At 41.5% G+C, this 18,974-nt stretch overlaps 1 protein-coding gene across 1 annotated transcript in view; it reads right to left on the reverse strand.

Moving 5' to 3' along the window:
* TRPM6 (transient receptor potential cation channel subfamily M member 6) overlaps positions 1 to 18,974 on the reverse strand; it is a 126,383-nt gene that overhangs the window by 86,932 nt on the left and 20,477 nt on the right. Inside the window, exons 2-5 of the mRNA XM_039545637.1 lie at positions 15,271 to 15,350; positions 13,639 to 13,677; positions 4,829 to 5,009; positions 1,104 to 1,317 (exon numbers count right to left, since the gene is read on the reverse strand). Coding sequence (XP_039401571.1) covers positions 1,104 to 1,317; positions 4,829 to 5,009; positions 13,639 to 13,677; positions 15,271 to 15,350 — 514 coding nt within the window. The remainder of the gene's footprint in view (positions 1 to 1,103; positions 1,318 to 4,828; positions 5,010 to 13,638; positions 13,678 to 15,270; positions 15,351 to 18,974) is intronic.

An 18,974-nucleotide genomic window follows, 5' to 3' on the forward strand; every position in this document is an offset into this window, starting at 1 on the left:
CTGAATACAACTAAAGAAGCAAGATTACATTCCTCAAATGCTGAAATAAAGAGTGATTCTTTAGGGAGTTTCAGTGCATTCACAGGTTAGTTAACAGAACACCATAATTTAAAATACAACAAAGAGTCCTGTGGCACCTTAAAGACTAACAGATGTATTGGAGCAGAAGCTTTTGTGGGTGAATGCCCACTTTGTCAGACGCATACTTATGCTTATGCTCCAATACATTTGCTCCAAGCAGGGCGGCGCGCCGCGGGGCGCGCTCTGGCGGTCGCTGGTCCCGCCGCTCCGGGGGACCTCCTGCAGACATGCCTGCGGAGGTTCCTCTGGTCCCGCGGCTCCGGTGGAGCATCCGCTGGCATGCCTGCGGGAGGTCCACCGAAGCCGCGGGACCAGCGAACCCTCTGCAGTCATGCCTGCGGGAGGTCCACTGGTCCCGCGGCTCCAGTGGACCTCCCACAGGCATGACTGCGGAAGGTCCGCCGGAGCCGCCTGCCGCCTGCCGGCAAAATGCCGCCCCAAGCGCGTGCTTGGCGCGCTGGGGTCTGGAGCCGGCCCTGGTTAGTCTTTAAGGTGCCACAGGACTCTTTGTTGCTTTTTACAGATCCAGACTAACACGGCTACCCCTCTGATCATTTAAAATGCTCATAATTATAAAACTGAATGAAATCTAAATAAATGAAATTTTGTTTAAAACAAACACTTGACCAAAATAGCTAGGCAGTTGATACAGTATTAGGGCCTTAACCATTTTACTAAAGTAGATCAAAATCTATTCTAAGGCAAGCACTCCAGCCATCTCTAACTGGTCTGCAGTTTGCTTCTTATGTCATGCATAACACAATCAGGTCTTTTTTCACAGAAAGTGCTAAGAATGCTAGTCAAAACTGGAGCAGCCTGATGACACACCCCTGTCTACTATGCCCTCAAAATATCTGTTTTCTTTTATTTTTATTTCCAAATTATAATTTCTTATTTTCTGTTATAAGTACCCCCAAATTACTGCATTACATCAATAAATTGTATCATCCCTTAAGTCTGTACATATGAGAAAAACAAAGAGCAAGTATTAGATGAAGAGGCAGATAGATAAAAAGAATTACCACTGTTGATGCCTTCTGTTATTATCCATGCTCCTGTAGTCTCAGCAGCTTTGACCAACCCTTTGCTGAAAACCTGTTTGACCTTAGATGGAAGCTTGAAGTTTTGGATGCCTCCATGAACAGAGATCACTAGCTTTGGCAGCTCCATCTGCCATTCTTTCACCATCAGATGCAATAGCTGGTCCAGTTTGGTGTCATAAGAGGTTCTAATATACTGGAAGAAATACACTCGTGTATATTGCATGTTTCTTAAATAACCAAAACTAGACATGGTGGCACCTTAGAAAGTTCTCAGTTCTAAAGTCTTCAAGACCTCGTTGTGAAAGTTCTAATGTTTCACAAACAAAGGGACTTTAAAAAATGAGACCTTCTGGGAATAACATAAAAGTGTCCAAGCCATTGAGACATACATATAGCCATATACATCTCCCTAGTTTGCAAGGTCTTTGTCTCTTCTTGTTTTTTACAAAAATATTTTACTATTTGAGTTTCTAGCTCTGAGTTGGAGTCATGGTCTTCCTGCCCTAAAAAGGGAAAATTCCCTTTGTGGGGTTGTGTGTATGGCCCACCTAGAGGAAACAACACATCTGTGATTTGCCAGGCTGCAGTTTGTGAGGGTGAGCCAGGGAACCCAGCACTGATGATTGTCCCATGTGAGGGTGAGCAGAGGAACTAGGTGCTGACGAATATCCCATGTGCTGCACTCCATGAAGGTGAGCAGAGGAACAAAGTGCTGAGAAATGTCTACCTGTTGTACTCTGCAGATTTAGGCAGCTTAAGGAAACATTTCACTGTCACTTTGTGCTTCTCAGAGCACATCCTACAGAAATCACCCGAGTCAGGATCTTCAGAAGATGAAGGGGATCGCGGGGTTATTTTTGTGGGCTTTATGTTGGGTGACTCTCAAATGCAGACTGGTATTTCATATTGACAGTCCTGTGAAGAGGGACTGTGTGGTTACTTTTTGAACAGCTTTCTGACCCTGAGATAGAGGGGGTTCAGGTGCGAGGTTTGTGCTGGACTGGGTCCAGAGGGGGCTTCTCTGGGTCCCATGCTTTGTTCAAGGGAGATTCCTAGATGTGGCCTTGAGATAACCTGACCCCACCCCAGGAGCACACCAGGCTCCAGTCCTGGAGGTTCAAAGTGAGTCCTCGGGCCACTTGCTACACTAGGAGACAGAGCTGGGCTGACACTGTTGGCCAGGAGTAGTTCTGGGCTACTGCAGGGCTGGCCAAGCTGTAGAATGGAGAGAGGGGTTGGGGCAAGGGCCCCTTATCAGGCTCTCATTGCTCTGTCTGCTCTGGAACACTATTGGTAGCGCCCCGCCTCTGCAGCGGTGTGAGAGAGGGGCTGGGCAGCTGTTCCACAGCCAACAGTTGTGGCTAGCATGGGCTCCAGCAGCTCGGCAGGAAGCTTCCCTGGCCCTTTGGTACAGTACTTCAATCTTCACTCCTCAGGGATGGAGGGATGGGGTCAGAGGAAGAGAGTTGCTGATTGTGCTGGTTGGAGGGCTGGTCCCCTTGTCTGTGCCAGACCCAGGGGATTTTGCTGATGAGGTGCTGCCACTGCTTCTTGGGAATACTCCTGCTTGGAGACAGAGGCTGCAGGAAACCCTGCCACAACCTGAGCACTTGAGAGAGCCCTGGGCCTCCACAAAAGAGGCACAGATCTCTGTGCAGGCACTTAATCAGCAGGGAGGTGCACAAGACAGTGTCTGGCTCTCCCTCTGTTCTGAGCCCTCTCTGCCATGCTGCATGCTACCTGGAAAAACAGGGGGCACAGAGAGGCCTAGGGACTCAGAGAAGAAAGGGGATCCTTTCTGCTGATAAAGGCAGATCCTGATGGTCTGGAGATTTAAACCATTTTTTTTTCTTTAAATTTGCTCTGCAGTAGGAGAAGAGCTGGTCTTCCTGCCTGCAACTGGAAAGGAAGATGAAATCCAGCAGTTTCTCAGAGGTGGAACTACCCTCCCCTGCCTCTGATTGACAGGTTTGATCTGTCTATGTAGAGCAGAGAAACAGTCATGGATCTGTGGACCCCACTGTGAATAAGAACCAGCCTGTTTTGATCACAGTGTACAGTCTGGGTGTGTGTGTAATTCTATAGGCAAGTTAACGATAGAAGGGTAAGGTAGGTGTCATTTGATTAGTAAAAATCTACAGAGTCATAATTTCAATGCTGTCACCCTCAGTGGATTGGCAGGAGGAGGATTTGCTGTCCTCTCAGGTCCAGGTCCTACAATTGGTGGAAAATTTATAGCACAATGTCCTTGGAAATGGGTCAAGTTGGGTGTTTTGAAAGCCCTTTCTCCCACGACCACCATGGTACCAACCATGACAAACCAAGAACAATTATGTAGATATATAGTCCAAAAAATATTTGTTAAAAAGACACCCACGCAAATGACATTGTGTTTCACCTCGAGTGCTACACCAAGAATGTACGTAACATGTTGCATCAAAAGGTAAAAGCAACAGAAACAAATATTGATTTTACCAATGCAAACTGTGTGGCTCAGCCAAATTCATAAATTGCATAAATTTTATCAGAAGGCATTTGATTCAACCTCCAAAGACACTCTCCTCACTCTGAAAGTGCTTGGAATGGCTGAGACAATCACTGATGAGATCATAAATGCACTGGAGTCATTCATATGTCAAGTTTACCATTTGAAGACCAACATTACAACACTTGCAAAGTTACATTAGTGGTTGTTTTCCAAGACGCAGACAAATGGCCAACAAGGGGTACATTTCTACCTGCTATCAAAAGGGCAAATTATCAAAGAAATGGAATGGCTCCAGGCTGACTGAATGCATCTAAAACTACCCTCCCCTATAGGGCATGGGTATGTCTTGGAGGATGCACTGATCCCACCTGTCTTGTATGAAATACCATGTTCTCCCAAATCAATTCTTCAGCAAATGAAATGCTTGTGTGCAAAGCTCAGATGCTCATTTCCCTGAAAACATTTGGCCAACAGCCCGCCCTGTAGGGAAATGTGTGAATGTGGCCCAGACAAGGATCAGTGTGACAATGCGTCTAGGAGTGGTGCCCTAGATGGAGAAGATAGGACTTTGATGAATAAATATTTTCAATCCTACTTCTCAGGGCTAACTTCCCTAGGATTATCAAAGATCAATGTCTTTCTCTGTGTAATCACTGCATCCCTGTGTTATGATATAATTTAAAAAACATTCATTTTTTAAACTTTTCTCAAATACATATTTGTCCTAGGTTTGTCGTGTTTGGTATCATTGTGTTCATGGAAAAAAGGGCTTTCAAATGATACCCAACTTGACCCATCTTGGATGACATTGTATTATCAAAATTTCCTCCAGCCAGAGGACCCGGGGCTGAGAGCTTGGAGGTCAGCGAGTTTCCCATGCCATGCCACAGATGGTGACACCATTAAAATGACAATTCTGTGGCTTTTTACAAATCAAATGACACCTTCCTTACCTCTCTATCATTAACTTGTCCACAGAATGAGATTTTACTACGTTCTGTTCCCAGACTAATAGTGCAACATGAAGGCATTATATGCATGCTTTTACTGGGCCACTTTGAACTTGGTCTGTTTTCTTGTTTCAGCCAAACAGTTTGAGGTTCACCCAGTGCTAATTTTAACTTATCCATTTTCTTTATCATTAGAAAAGTAAAAAGAGAATTCATGTTAATCCAGCATTGCTAAAATCAAATAAAGTTGTAGTTTACAGGCAAACCTTGGCATGGTAAGTGTGATCTCCGTCTTGGAAATTGATCGTTCCAAATGAGTCAGTAGGACTTGTATGTGTATGCTTCTGGACAGACCATTCTTCATTCTCCCTCTCCCTGGTAGGCTGGTAGACAGGAGAACTATAATCTATCCCAGGATGGTCTCCAATCAGCCGTCCACAGCAACATCTCAAATTAAAAATAAAATCATGCATTACACAGTTTATCTCAAATACCACTTGTTAAAATTGCAAAGATGGCATCACACTACATAGCAATCTGCCATCAAATTAAAACAATAAGGACAAAAAGACATGGAATAAAAATCACCAAAACACCTTGATTCCTATGCTGAAAAATTGTAGCAGCTATCGCTGGATCTTGTCTCTTTCTTACACTTTGCAAATGATTGTATAGCTTGCCACATCCATAAGTTATTAATAAATTAAACTGAAAGTTGAATTTCAGGCTTACCATGCGCAGCCTTGTGGATGCCTATGTTAAGATAAATAATGGGATTCTAAAATGGATTATGATTATGATGATGATGATTAATTTATTTGTATTGTGGTTGCACCTAGGAGCGCCAGTCATGGACTAGTAGGACATCACAAGGACAGGGCTGCCCTTTAACTGGATAGAGAGTAAGAAGAATCTTTATGCTATTTTCTCTCTTAACTACTACTTAACTGAATGTAATAAAGTACGTCCACTGAAGTAGAATGTTAATGACACTTTAGCAGAATTGCATTTGGCATAGAAAACCCACAGCAGAAGACAAGTTCCTAGTCTCGCCTTCTAGCTTAGTTTATTAATACACCTGGCATCTTCTCTGGGAACATTTCAGGTTTTAAAATATTCTTGTGATATTCTAAAATCTGCCATGCCCTTAGCAATGTTCTCCCTCTGATCCCATCTATTTCTATAGGGAAAATCTGGCCAATCTACCAGAATTAAAAGATAGGAGTATTTTTAGTGTCCTAAAAATCATGGATGAGCAAATCAATCAGTTAAGAGGACAAACTATTCTGAATTCCAATCCTTTCCCCGAATCAACCCAAAATTTTAAAGATTCAGATTGCTTTCATACATCTGCACCCAGCAAGCTCCTACCATGTCCCTTAATTTTTGCCATCCACCCAAAAGCCTTCCCCCAACCTTTCCTTCTCTGTAGTAACTCAGCAGCCCCCAAAATATTTGCACTTAATTAATTCTTGAGCACTTCTGAAACAAACCATGTACAATTTAAATCAATAGTTGATCCAAGGTCCACAGTAAAGACCAGACCTGCAAAACCCCACAATGGGATCAAAGTTAAGAGGTTTATGGAAGTCTTCCAGAGAGATAGGGAATCTTGTGAGTGGAGCCCTGCACAGATACAAATTTTTTATCTACATCCAATCCACAAACATGGTACATGGATATCTGCAGATTAGCAGGGCTCTACTTGTGAGGAGCTGAACATGGGAAGTTGGGGACACAGAACTGGGTTCTGTTGCAAAAGGGAATGATGGGAGAAGAGAACTGACAGGGGTTGGAATGGATAGTTCAGACAAGTATCTCAAATTTTTACCACTTATCTGAGCCAAAACCCCAAATCTTTTAAGGTTTGCCCAACACTGTTAAAAGCAGATTTAAAAATTATTACAAATGGGAATGGTTTGCTACAGAGAGAAAAATAGCTACAAAAGAGAGGCATAGGCATTAAACAAAGGTGGAAGATAAAAAATAAGTCTAACCAAGTGAAGGAGGAAATAGCAAGAAGAAAAAGAGCAAATAAGAAAGCAATACAGAACTGAAAAAAATATTTTTAAATGATCACCAACTCTCTTTCGTAAGATTCCAAAAAGAGGGGGAAAAATTACATCAACAATGTTTAAAATAGCAGTGTCTTTCTACACAAAACTTAGGACAATCACCACCTCCTGCAGATCCTGAGATATCTGAAATGCAGACTTCCTGGTCTCTCTACCACAAATGACAGCATAAGGTTTGAAATAACCATTGCATTTTAAACTGTGACAGACTGGAGTATCATCTGAGGGAAATCATGTTTGAAATACATAATTAGTAACAGGATATTAGTCTTTCCTCACATAATACTCTGATTAAACTAATAATTAAGCTAGGGGAAACAGAGTTGCCACAGAGAGAATGTAAAGCTACCACATCTGAACCCTAATACATTGTATTCAGCACAGCAAGGTCATTGTTGGCACCTAGAGACTGCTTAATTATACATGCATTCAAAACTCTTTGATATAAAGCAAATAAACTGAATAAAATTTGAGCTATTCAGTGTCCTACAAATGCAGACTGGAGGATGAGTTTGGAGGAATGAAGACTCATATAGATACTGAAAGTAAACTGGTACACACAGTGGAGAATTGAAGAGTTGTAAAAATGTAACTAGCCTCACTATTGCTTGTACAATGATGCTTGATTAAAAGTCAGAAGGTAATGAGGGCTCAACCCTTGAAGAACAAAACATAATGAGACTGCTTAGTAAGTGCTCACCTCCAAGACAAACAAGCATTCCACAGTCTGATTCAATATATAACAGTTGAGAGAAGTCTTTGAAACAAGGATGTGCCACACAGACACTAGGGGTTTGTCTTGATTGGGCAAAGTGTTCAGTTTCAGTTGGGCTTAGTTAACATGTGCTAGCTAAACTCCGTTTAAATGTAGCCTTTTTCTGAGTCAGGACAAACCCTGAAGTATCAACAGAAAACACAGACCTGTCAAAAAGAGACCAGGGATGGACGGGCGGACACACGCACACATAAACACAAACTCTAAGGAGTAGCGTAATGGGACAATTTTATCCTGCCTAAGGGAGACTTTCATTATTCTTAGAATACTTAGGATATATCCTACATAGCTTTGATTGTATTTCTCTTATTGAACTTGCTTTTAAAGATAATTTTGGAATTGTTCACTTATTTTGGTGTACGTTCTGAAAGCTAGAGTCAGAGACAAAGAAAACGAGCCCCTGGATCCAGATATGTCAGAACGAGTACACAGAAATACCTGCCTGGGCCACTCAAGTCAAAGGCATAGACCATGGAAATCTAACCCCTGGCTTATGTCAGCTGCATCATGGGGAAAGCCTAAAGAGCAAATGGGTGGCAGTCATACCTTTTCTCCAGTTTTTTAAAGTTGTGCTGTCACACTGGAACCAAAATCCGTTAGACCCTCATGGAAGTAAGTTTTCTACAATACGTTTAGGTAAATTTTAAAACAATCATTGGATCTGATTAACCCAGGTTTTATGTTGCCTTATGCCCTCCCAGAGGCAGATAATCCACCAGGGTATGTAGTTGTAGCAGCACAAACCAGCCACAAATTCAGTTATTGTGAGGCTGGAGGCCTTGGAAACTAACACAGTCCAAAAAGTGAGCCATGCTGCCTATTTGGAAAGAGCATGTGGCCAGAGTGTGTGCTGGTTCCTCACTTCTCAGGGGCTCCTAAGGACTACCAGCAGGAACTACAGTTATTCCCCCAAGGAAGAGGCAGTGGTGATATTATTATTGGGTGTATTATTGCTATGCAGTGAAGTGAATTTCCCCTGAAGTCCTGGGGGGCTTAGCTCTTAATCACACTGTTCCAGTTTCTCTGGGTCTGGATCATACACTCTTTACTTCTTTGGAAATGTTGCAGACACATTTTTAAGTTTTAGCAAAATGTTTGTTGCTCATCTTTAAAAGAAAGAAAGAGAAGGGGAGAATCTGGACATACTTCTGTTCTCCTATGGTCCTGAAAAGCCCTTATGGGCTCCAGTATATGTATAGTGGGACTCACATTAACATACCCTTATGTCATTACTGCTTCAGGCATCATACTGAACAACACAGAGCAAACAGCAATCCAATAGCCAAGGTCTGCATGAGCCAGCTATTGAAAGCACAATGGTTAAGCAGGTATATGCAGGAAATGGAATCATAGCACTTAGAAGTGATCAGGTTCACCAAAACTTCACTGGTGTTTTGCAAAGGCAATTTCAGCACACACAATAAACCACTATCAAAATATCAGCATACACTGACCATCTTATACATTACAGAACTATGCCCGCAGCTATTCCTATAGCTGCAGATACTAGAAAACTCAGCCTACCCTATGGAGAGGGTGATTCATCATCTGACACTATAAGTTATTCCAATGGACCTGAAGCTGGAGCTCATAGGTCCAGTGAAAGCTTAGCAGCTTTACAACAATCAGACCTTATATTAAGGGGATATTTATAAACAGTTTTAAAATGGTTAGATGTTATAAGTTTGTACAGGGTACAGGCTGTTATATGCACTTCCATGGACATTATAGATGGTTATAAGCAACCTCCTGGACTCTAGAACAATTGACTAACCATATATTCAAACATCCATTATGCAGTTATTTACCCTATGCAAACTATTTGCAAATGTGCACTTAAAAGAAAGTGTTATAATAATAATGTATTTCAAAGGAGCTGCTTTGTCTTATTTAGGCTGATAGCTCAAGCTAGCACACAGAAGGAGCAGAAGGATAGATGGATCCAGTTTGGGGAATTCTCCCTTGCAGGAACAAAGGAGTCAAGGAGGAGGTTTAAATGATGTGGCAGTAAATCCCAGTTGTGATAGCTGGGGAAGGTTGAGAGCTCCACAGCAGAGCCAAGGAGTTCGCAAAGTAGGGGCCATGATGTAATGCTGACAGCAAGTATCACATTCCCCACTGTTTCAGAAACTGACTGCAGCGAACATTCAAGTATCGTTGTAACAGAGACTGTTTCTACAAGGTCACTGCAGAGCTGGGAAATAGTCACTCCTCCTGCAAAATATGAAAGCCTCAGCAACAGCACCAAACTTGGAGATCTCCCCTGGAGAAAGAGTAAATGAGTGAGGCACCAGACACAGCCAGATCAAACCGACCTTATCAAGGAGCTTTCCTCATTCTCGGTGCCCTTTTTTAATGATATGCACAGGAAACACTGTCATATAAAGTGCAGTTTACACAGTCTACAACCCTTTGACAATTACAGTGAGAGTCGTTGTCATTACGGTCATTGCTTCATAAATGTTGCTTGGGTGGGAGCCAATTTCCAGAAAAGGAAATGGCTGCATAACACATGCACTATAAACATAAAAAGTATGTTCCACAGATAATGAGAGCGCTGCAAGTGCCTAGATTAGACAGACAGAGACACCCTGTGACTGATTAGCATATGTCTGTATGTGGCTATATCAGTCAAACCCCACTCTGTTTTGTAAACACCATTTTAATTGCAAAATTGTGCTGTGCCTTCACTTCTGCACTGCGGCCTCCATCTTGAACTGAAATACCCACAATGTGTAGGGGAAATTCTTGCTCCTAGCAGACTTCTAACAATAGAGAACAATCTTGGCTTTCTATAAATGGAAGCTCCTTAGAACAAGGAACAGGTTGTAGCCCAGGAAAACCAGTTTTACAAGTCTGAACTTTGGGTGGGAACTAAGCAATGAATCACTTGAAAAGAGACTTGAAGCCCCTCAGAGGGGTCACCTGATAGAAGGGACATGAAGTTCATAAAAGGGCAAGTTCTGCTCTGAGTTGGGTCTTGCTCTCCAGCTACCCATTGGCTGACAAAAGACAAGACTGGGTAGATGGAAAGAGGGTGCACAAGAATCCAGGATTCCCTGGAAGGACACTGCCTATGACCAAAAGGTCTCTCGAGAGGGGTTGGGAAACTGAGGCAGGGTCTTGCATGCAGGATATATATATATATATGCAGATATACATAGCTCTGTATATCTATTGTGCTGTAGCTGTGCTTAAAAGTGTAAAGTCTCTGTGTTACTTCCTTTAACTGTCACAAACTCCCTGAAGGGTGAGACAGTAACCCAGAGAACCCACAAGGGTGGAGCTGTGCAGGTGTGCTTAAACTCCTGGGGAAACTTGGGTCTAGAGCACCTACTGTCCCATGCCCTGAGAAGGGAAACCAGGAGAGGGAGTTTGTATCTCGTGAGTGTGTTTAAGAGCCAGACCTGGAGACAGTGCCTGAATTCTGTTCAGATTGGTAAACTTAAAAGCTCATGAGATCCAAAGGTTTGGATCCAATACAGCAGCCTGGTGAGCATCCAAAGGGGGAAGTCAGTCTGGGCTGTAACAGAGCCATTATTGAGTTGCGCTTGCAAATTGATGCTGCTCAGAAGCATGTGTCAGCCTTTCCAATGTATTTAGTAAAGTTGGTAGAATAATGGACAGAGTCACCTATATAGTCACAATTAAACTACTCAAATTTGATTAACAGCTATTTATGAGGTCATGCCATTCATTATTTGAAAATATTTGTATAACTACTGGCACTCACTAAAATGTTTGTAAGCCTTGAGACCACATGTCATAAACAATCCAATCTGAAAAGTAATTTGCCCAAACTATAAGGCCAATATTTACAAATATAACTAGTGCCATCTGGAATGATTTGTGAATGATGTCTAGACCAAAGTAGGCCTAAATTGGTTGGATTTTTGTCCCAGTAAATACAGTTTTAACTAGTTGTAACATTTATCTCTGTATTGAACTTTGCCAGAAAAATCCTTTCAGAATGAAGATTTGTGCTTATCTTTCAGCTAAAAACAACAACAAAAAAACAAAATCTTTTATTTTGAAAAATGTAGCTGGATGCAATTTTTATATTTATAAATGTAAATGCTGAAAAGTGCACACTAAAAAACAAACAACAAGTCACAATCATTGGACCCAGTTCTTATTTTTCCCAGTGTGTTAGCCATTGGTTTATCATGCAGTAACTCATGCAGTTTTGTTTCATTTTCCAGATTCAACAAACACCATAGCAGGAGGACTGGGAAGGAGACTTTCAACGAAGAACAAGTGCCAAGAAAGGCCAGCATTCTGATCTAACAGCCTTTACAGTAGCCTCTTAAATGCACACTAACGCGAGCTGTGCACAGGCACTAATGTTAATTTCAAAGGAGGGATCAAAAATCTGATGATGAACATATGTAGTATGAATATCAGCTGCCTAAAAAGACCACTGCCCTATCAAAACACACAAAACTATGTGAAGTCCAGTGTGCTCCCCTTTCCCATCTGCGACGTTATACAATTAATATATGACCATATAGATCATTGTTGCTACCACTGTTGCAACAAAGATCATTGTTGCTACCACGATTGCAACAAAGGTTGTGCAAAGGTATGTCATGTAAGGTGTCTATGAAAAAGTTATGGTTTGCTGAATATAATTATCCTACTTGCAGAAATCATTTTTTATCTGAAGTTATTATGAATATTGACAGTATGCCTGTATTTCAAATGTGTTTGATCCTGTGGTCCCACCCACAATGGAGTTTAGTTCTAGTTTGGCCAGCACATTGTGAAGGGAGTAGTCAAGTTGAATGGCCCATCAAAGAACACTTAACTCACAATGGACTCACAGTAAAAGAGGCTTTTCCTCACCAGATGGACATTCCTGTGGACATTTTAGCTAGAATATGGGTAATGGCCTCTGCTATGACTCAGCGAAGCATGAAAGGGCTTGTGACCCTAAACTCCATCTTGTTACTTGTATTTTTGTATTTTTCCACAAACTGTGCTAAGGGCTTTGTTTGGGAAAATGGGTTTCCCTCCACATGGCAGAAGCTATAAAAGGCCCTGGAAACGTCTCCATTTTGCCTCTTTCCTGCTCTAACCTCTGGACTATGGACTTATACTAATGGAAGCATTCTAACCAAGGGACCAAGGACCTTCCAAATCATTTAGAAGCAACCAGAGACTTGACAAGCCAGCGGTTTATTGCATCACTGCTCCAAGCCTGAACCAAGAATTTTGCAATTATTGTATGTTTTTGATTCCTTTAACCAACTTTAACTCTCACCTTTCTTTCTTTTTATAAATAAACCTTTAGATACTAAAGGATTGTCAACAGCATGATTATTGGGGAAGATCTGAGTTATATATTGTCCTGGGTGTATGGCTTGTCCTTTGGGATCAGAAGAACCCTTTTGTTAGATGAAATTGGTTTTAAATAACCATTCATCATTAAGTCTAGTGTCTGGGTGTTAAATCCAAGACTGGAATTCCTAAGGAGGCTGCATTCCTGACTTCCTGTTAGCCAGTGTGGGGAGACTTTTGTTGCTGGTTTGGTATATCTTATGGAAGAATAACCACCAGTTTGGGGGTATGGTTGCCCTATTTCTCAGCAGCTTGCCCTGAATTTGATATTCTCCATTGTGACCCACTGAGGCACGGTGACACCACCTTAATAAATTAAAAGAAAACAGACCAAAAACTTTCCTAGTGGCCTCATATCTTTTACACCTCCAAGCTGGTTTCTACAAAGCAGGAGCCTTGAACTACCAATGTTATCTGCTCATGGCAGATGCAAGTCCCAAATATTTGGGGGAGGGGGGAATGTGGTGGTCCTTGCATGGTTCCTCCCACCCCCTCCCCAAGGATTCCATTCTAACCACTTTCCCTCTCATCTGATTCCTATTGCCTCTCACATCCCTTCCACATCTTGTGCCATTCAGCATATGGCTGGAACTGTTAGCTGCCTAGGAAGGAGTTTTGTACTATTTCTGCCTGGTACCCATCAGGGCAGGATTAAGACAATTTGCCACAGAAATCTTTCTTTGCACATTTCCTAGTGTGTAAATTCAGTCTCAGTATGCAACTTACTTTAGCAGAATTTATAATAAATTCTTCTAACAGACCCCAGAAATTCTGTTCTGATCATTTCAGTGGCTGACACGTTTTGCCATTGCTTGCTGGATTAAGAACATTAATTGTTTCTTTAGCCCATTTTAGAAAGCATAGCATCATATTTATAAGGTCTTACCTGATTAAGTTCTGGCATATCTGGCATCCTGCAGGACATCTGGAGGAATATATATCAATAAAACAATGTATTATTATATACAAGAAAATATCTGTAATTTGATGCATCAAATGTATTAAATACTGGGTAATAAAAAGACTTGTGGAAAAATTTCTAAGCAATGGCATTGAAACTTGTGTATAAGACTGTAGTCATCATCTGAAGATCTATTCTAAAAGCTCAGTGTTTTATTTGGAATTTTAAACTGTTATACTATTAGTATTTCATAGCTGGAGTCATCATCATCCTAATAAGGCATTAAACAGTTTAGTCTCTTGAGGACTGAAATGCTTTAATCTAACCCAAGTTATTGGGATAACTGGGTGAAATTTAATGGCCTGTGACACATAGGAGGTCAGACTACATCATCTAATGGCTCCTTCTGGCCTTAAATTCTATAAAACCATGAATTATCATTGTTTATTGAGCACCATCAATGCACTCAGAATTATATGATCATAGTACTATCCCCAAGAAGTTTACAATCTTAGAATCTGATCCTACAGGCCTTGTTTAGTCAAAGTTACCACTTAATTAGTCATAAAGCTTGCGAGGAAAAAAAAAGTTTGTTTTGTCCATTCCTCAAATGAGGGTTGGAGCATTTTAATTTCTGACTCTTTCCAGTGTTCTATGGAAGAACAACATGATTCATCTCACTCCTCAAGACAGAGACCTGCTGATAAGGATACTGGCAGGGCCGGCTCCAGACCCCAGCGCGCCAAGCGTGCGCTTGGGGCGGCGTCCCGCGGGAGGGCGGCAGGCAGCTCCGGTGGACCTCCCGCAGGCATGCCTGCGGAGGGTCCGCTGGTCCCGTGGATCCGGTGGACCTCCCGCAGACGTGCCTGCGGGAGGTCTCCCGGAGCCGCGGGACCAGCAGACCCTCCGCAGGCACGTCTGTGGGAGGTCCACCGGAGCCGCAGGACCTGCGACCGCCAGAGCACCCCCCCTGCGGCATGCCGCCCTGCTTGGGGCGCCGCAAATCCTAGAGCCGCCCCTGGATACTGGGATTAATAGTAGCTCTCTTCTTCTATTTAAAGCAGGTTCTGCCTTACTGTTTGACACAAGGTCACATTTTTGGAGTAGGAAGGAGAATTTCCATGTACCAGTAATTTGGTTCTGTGAACTGCATCACACTTTTCCCTCTCAGTCTATTTCACGTGAAGGCTAGGCCACATTTTCAGCTACCAGACTTAGGGCTACATGTCTGAAAGACCAGAATGGTCAACAGCTTCCAGTTTTGGTATGCAACCAACAATGGGGCTGTCATCACTTTACAAGCGTGTTGACTGAACCATCTATGAAACAATTAATGAACAACACTGCAGCCCTACCCCGGTTATGACTTTTACTAGCCATCAAAGGTGGATAAATCCTCTCCTGTATATAACAGCATCTGTTCTACAATATCTGCGCCTTCCTTAATATTGAAAGAAAACATTGGGGTGAGCTTCTAACTGCATGGCAACAGTGGACATGCCGCAATCATGTAATTGTGGCACTGCAAAACTGTAAGAACAGCATCCACAGTATCCCTATAACATCTATCAATTCTCTTTCAACATAACAAAAATAAAACTAAAACCACAACTATACCTGTGAGGATCTTTTGAGCTGGGTATAACTTTTGCACACTCTCTTTTATTGAAGACTCCTTCAATCCAAGATTTCTGAGACTGGAAAATAATGCCAAACATAAATACAGTCCTGTACCTCAGAGAGCAAAATAAATAATTCCTACAGAATTTCTACAGTGCAGGACCTGTAAAAGATCTCAGAATGCTTTACGCTACGATGTGTGTGCAGTGTAGTTCTAGCAATGTCAGTCCTTGGATATTAGAGAGACTAGGCGAGTGAGGTAATATCTTTTATTGGACCAACAGAAGTTGTTCCAATAGAAGATACCACCTCACCCACCTTATCTCTCTGTTACATTATGATGTCAGGAAACCAAATGCCAATTAATATTATCAAGGAGCCCAAATGAGAACTTTGCATCAGAACAACACTAATACCCCACTCCCAAACTTAGAGGGGTTCCATCTGAACCTGAACTTGGTAGTTTGGGTCCATCTCTTATTAATAAATGAGAAAGCTCACTCAGGGGAGGTTTAAGACTTACTTATAGCAGATGAAGTATCTAGGACAACCCAGAACTGGGGTGAGATATGAAATAAATGCTGATATGTCAGTATCCTCCTTCTGGAGGATGTATGTTAATTGTCTAGTATGTGGCTACCTTATTAAGTCTGTAGTAACCCTGGAAAGGTGCAGGCTTTGAATTATCATCATTATAATAAACTTTTCTGAAAGATAGGATTGCAATTTCTCATTTTATAGATGGATGTAAAGAATTGTAGTTGTCCAGTTAAATATTTACTGACATGAAACTACAGAAAAATGCTGGAAAAGGCCTCTCCAAGAAGTTAATCCAACTTTTACTGACGTCACCAGAGTCTTTCCATTGGATAAGGCTCCTAGAGAAGGGCTATAAAATGAATTAGATATGCACTGTTCTATGTATACTTCTCATGAAATCTCCCCAGGATTTTTTTTCAATCACATGATTTATTTCAAGACCAAAAAAAAAAAAATCATCATCATCTCATGCTAAACTTCACTCTTCTGTCACTTTGCTTTTGGTACTTCTAGTTCCCTATTCCCCATCTACACAATGTCTATCTAGATAATAAAATGTTGAGGGCAATGATGTGTCTTCATACTTACAGTATTTATAAAGGGCCTATCACACTCTAAGAGCTATGTAAAATAGTAAATAATAACAAATGAGAATGCCAATAATTCAATTACTAGAGTATACGGTTTGGAGTCTTGTAGGCAGAGTTCTGTTATAACCCAGAATAATCCTCTTCAGCTTGTTTGATTAAGCATCATAGTTCCACTAATCAGGAAAGTGTCTGTTATTTTTTAAATTCACTTCCAAATCCTTAAATATCATCATTCCAAACACAAATCTACGGCTGTTGATTTGACTGATGTACAGAACGTCAAGAGCTGTGTAAAATGAGGTGTAAACATATCTAAAAGGTCCCCTTTTGACTCCTCTTGAAAGCAATGGGATTCTTTCCTTTGAATAATAGGAGCTACATCAGGAACTTACTAATATTAGAGTTTGTAAGAAAATCAATATAAGAAATCTATGTGTGTGGCTATTCATCTGGGAACTGCTGCATTTAATTGAGGCTAGTTTACTTGTATCTTAGAAAGATGATGAATGGAGAAGTTTGATAGGAGCTCAGAGACACACAGGAATATTAATAATCTCAGAAAGAAATTCATTGACTACAAATTTTAAAAAGAAGGCATGGAAGTACAGTTCACAGAAAATGTTGAGTAGGAGTTGCATGGAGTAGTTTATTTGATAGCAGGTTTTGTATATAAGTTCTCAGAAACCATTTGGACACATTCCTATTAGGAACCATTACTCCTTCATGCCTCCCAAACAATTCCATCCTTATTTCTTGAGCAGTCAAGCAAAAAATTGAATTGACACCATTATAGCGTTTGTGGATTCCAAAAATCCACCACTGTTTCCTATAAATAAAATTCTAAGCCCATCAAAAGTGGCAGAGAACAGCATGTCCATTAATTTACTCACTGCCTTGAGGAAGAAATCACTTTGCTGAACTTGTTAATTAAAATTACTATGTTAGGGTGACCCCATAGCTCCTTGATTAGTGCTGTACAGTACAACATGAGAGATCTGGATTCAATCTCTTGCTCTCTTGGTGGGCAACACCTGGAATCACTGACAAAGGCAACAAGGGAAGAAAATCTAAGAGAAAAAGGAATTCAGGAGAGCTGGCCATTTCTCAAAGACACAATATTAAAGGCACCACAGCAAGCTATCCTATGCAAAGGAAAGATAGGAAGAATAGTAAGAGGTGAATATGGCTCTATCAGGAGCTCTTTAATGACCTGAAAATCAAAAAGGAAATCCTACAAAAAGTGGAAACATGGACACATTGCCAGGAGTGGCTCTAGGCATTTTGCCGCCCCAAGCACAGCAGGCAGGCTGCCTTCGGCAGCATGCCTGTGGAGGGTCCGCTGGTCCCGCGGCTTCGGCGGACTTCCCGCAGGCGTGGAACCAGCAGACCCTCCTCAGGCAAGCCGCCGAAGGCAGCCTGCCTGCTGCCCTTGCAGTGACCAGCAGAGTGCCCCCAGTGGCTTGCCGCCCCAAGCACGTGCTTGGCGTGCTGGTGCCTGGAGCTGCCCCTGCACATTGCTAAAGATGATACAAAAGAATAGCACGAGTATCTACAGAAAGGCTCAGGCACAAAATGAGTTACATCTAGCAAGGGATAAAAAGCAATAAGAGGGTTTATAAATTCATTAGGAGCAAGAGAAAAATGGGTTCAGTACTGTTCAAGAATTTTTATAATGACTTAGATAATGGAGTGGAGAATATGTTTATAAAATTGGTAGATGACATCAAGCTGTGAGGGGTTGTAAGCATTTTGGAGGTCAGGATTAGAATTCAAAAGGAGAACTGATCTGAAATCAACAAAATGAAATTCACTAAAGACAAGTGCAAAGTACTACTCTTAGGAAGGAAAAACATCAAATGCACAAAATTGGGAATAACTATCTAGGCAGTAGTACTGCAGAAAAGGATTGGAGGTTATAGCGGATCACAAATTAAGCATGAGCCAACACATTGAAGCTGCAAAAAAGACTAATATTCCGGTGTGTGTCATCATGGTTGTTGTGTCTAAGAAAAGGATGGTAATTGTTCCTCTCTACTCAGCACTGGTGAAGCCTCAGCTGAAGTGTTGTGTCCAGTTTTGGAAGGCACACTTTAGAAAAGATATGGAAAAACTGGAGAGAGTCCACAGGAGAGCAACAGAAATGATCAGAGATTTAGAAAAACTGACATATGAGGAAAGATTAAAAATACTAGATATGTTCAATCTTGAAGAAAGATGACAGAGGGATACTGATAAAAGTTTTCAATGGTGATCACTTGTTCTCCATGTCTACTGAAGGTAGGACAAAGATAATCAACTTAGCCTGCAGCAAGGGAGATTTAGGTTAGATTATAGGAAAAACTTTAAGAATAGTTAAATGCTAGAATAGGTTATGATGGAAGGTTGTGGAATCCCCATCACTGGAGGTTTTTAAGGACAGGTTAGATTAAACCTGCCTCAACACAGGGGGATGGAGCAGATAACTAATTGAGGTCCTTTCCACCCTTGTATTTCTATACTCAGCCCTGAGAGACAGGTGAGATCCTAATCTGCTTTCACTTCAATCTATGAGCAGCACTAATAGGTCATAAG

Source organism: Mauremys reevesii, linkage group 6, assembly GCF_016161935.1.
Source record: "Mauremys reevesii isolate NIE-2019 linkage group 6, ASM1616193v1, whole genome shotgun sequence".
Taxonomy (NCBI): Eukaryota; Metazoa; Chordata; order Testudines; family Geoemydidae; genus Mauremys; species Mauremys reevesii.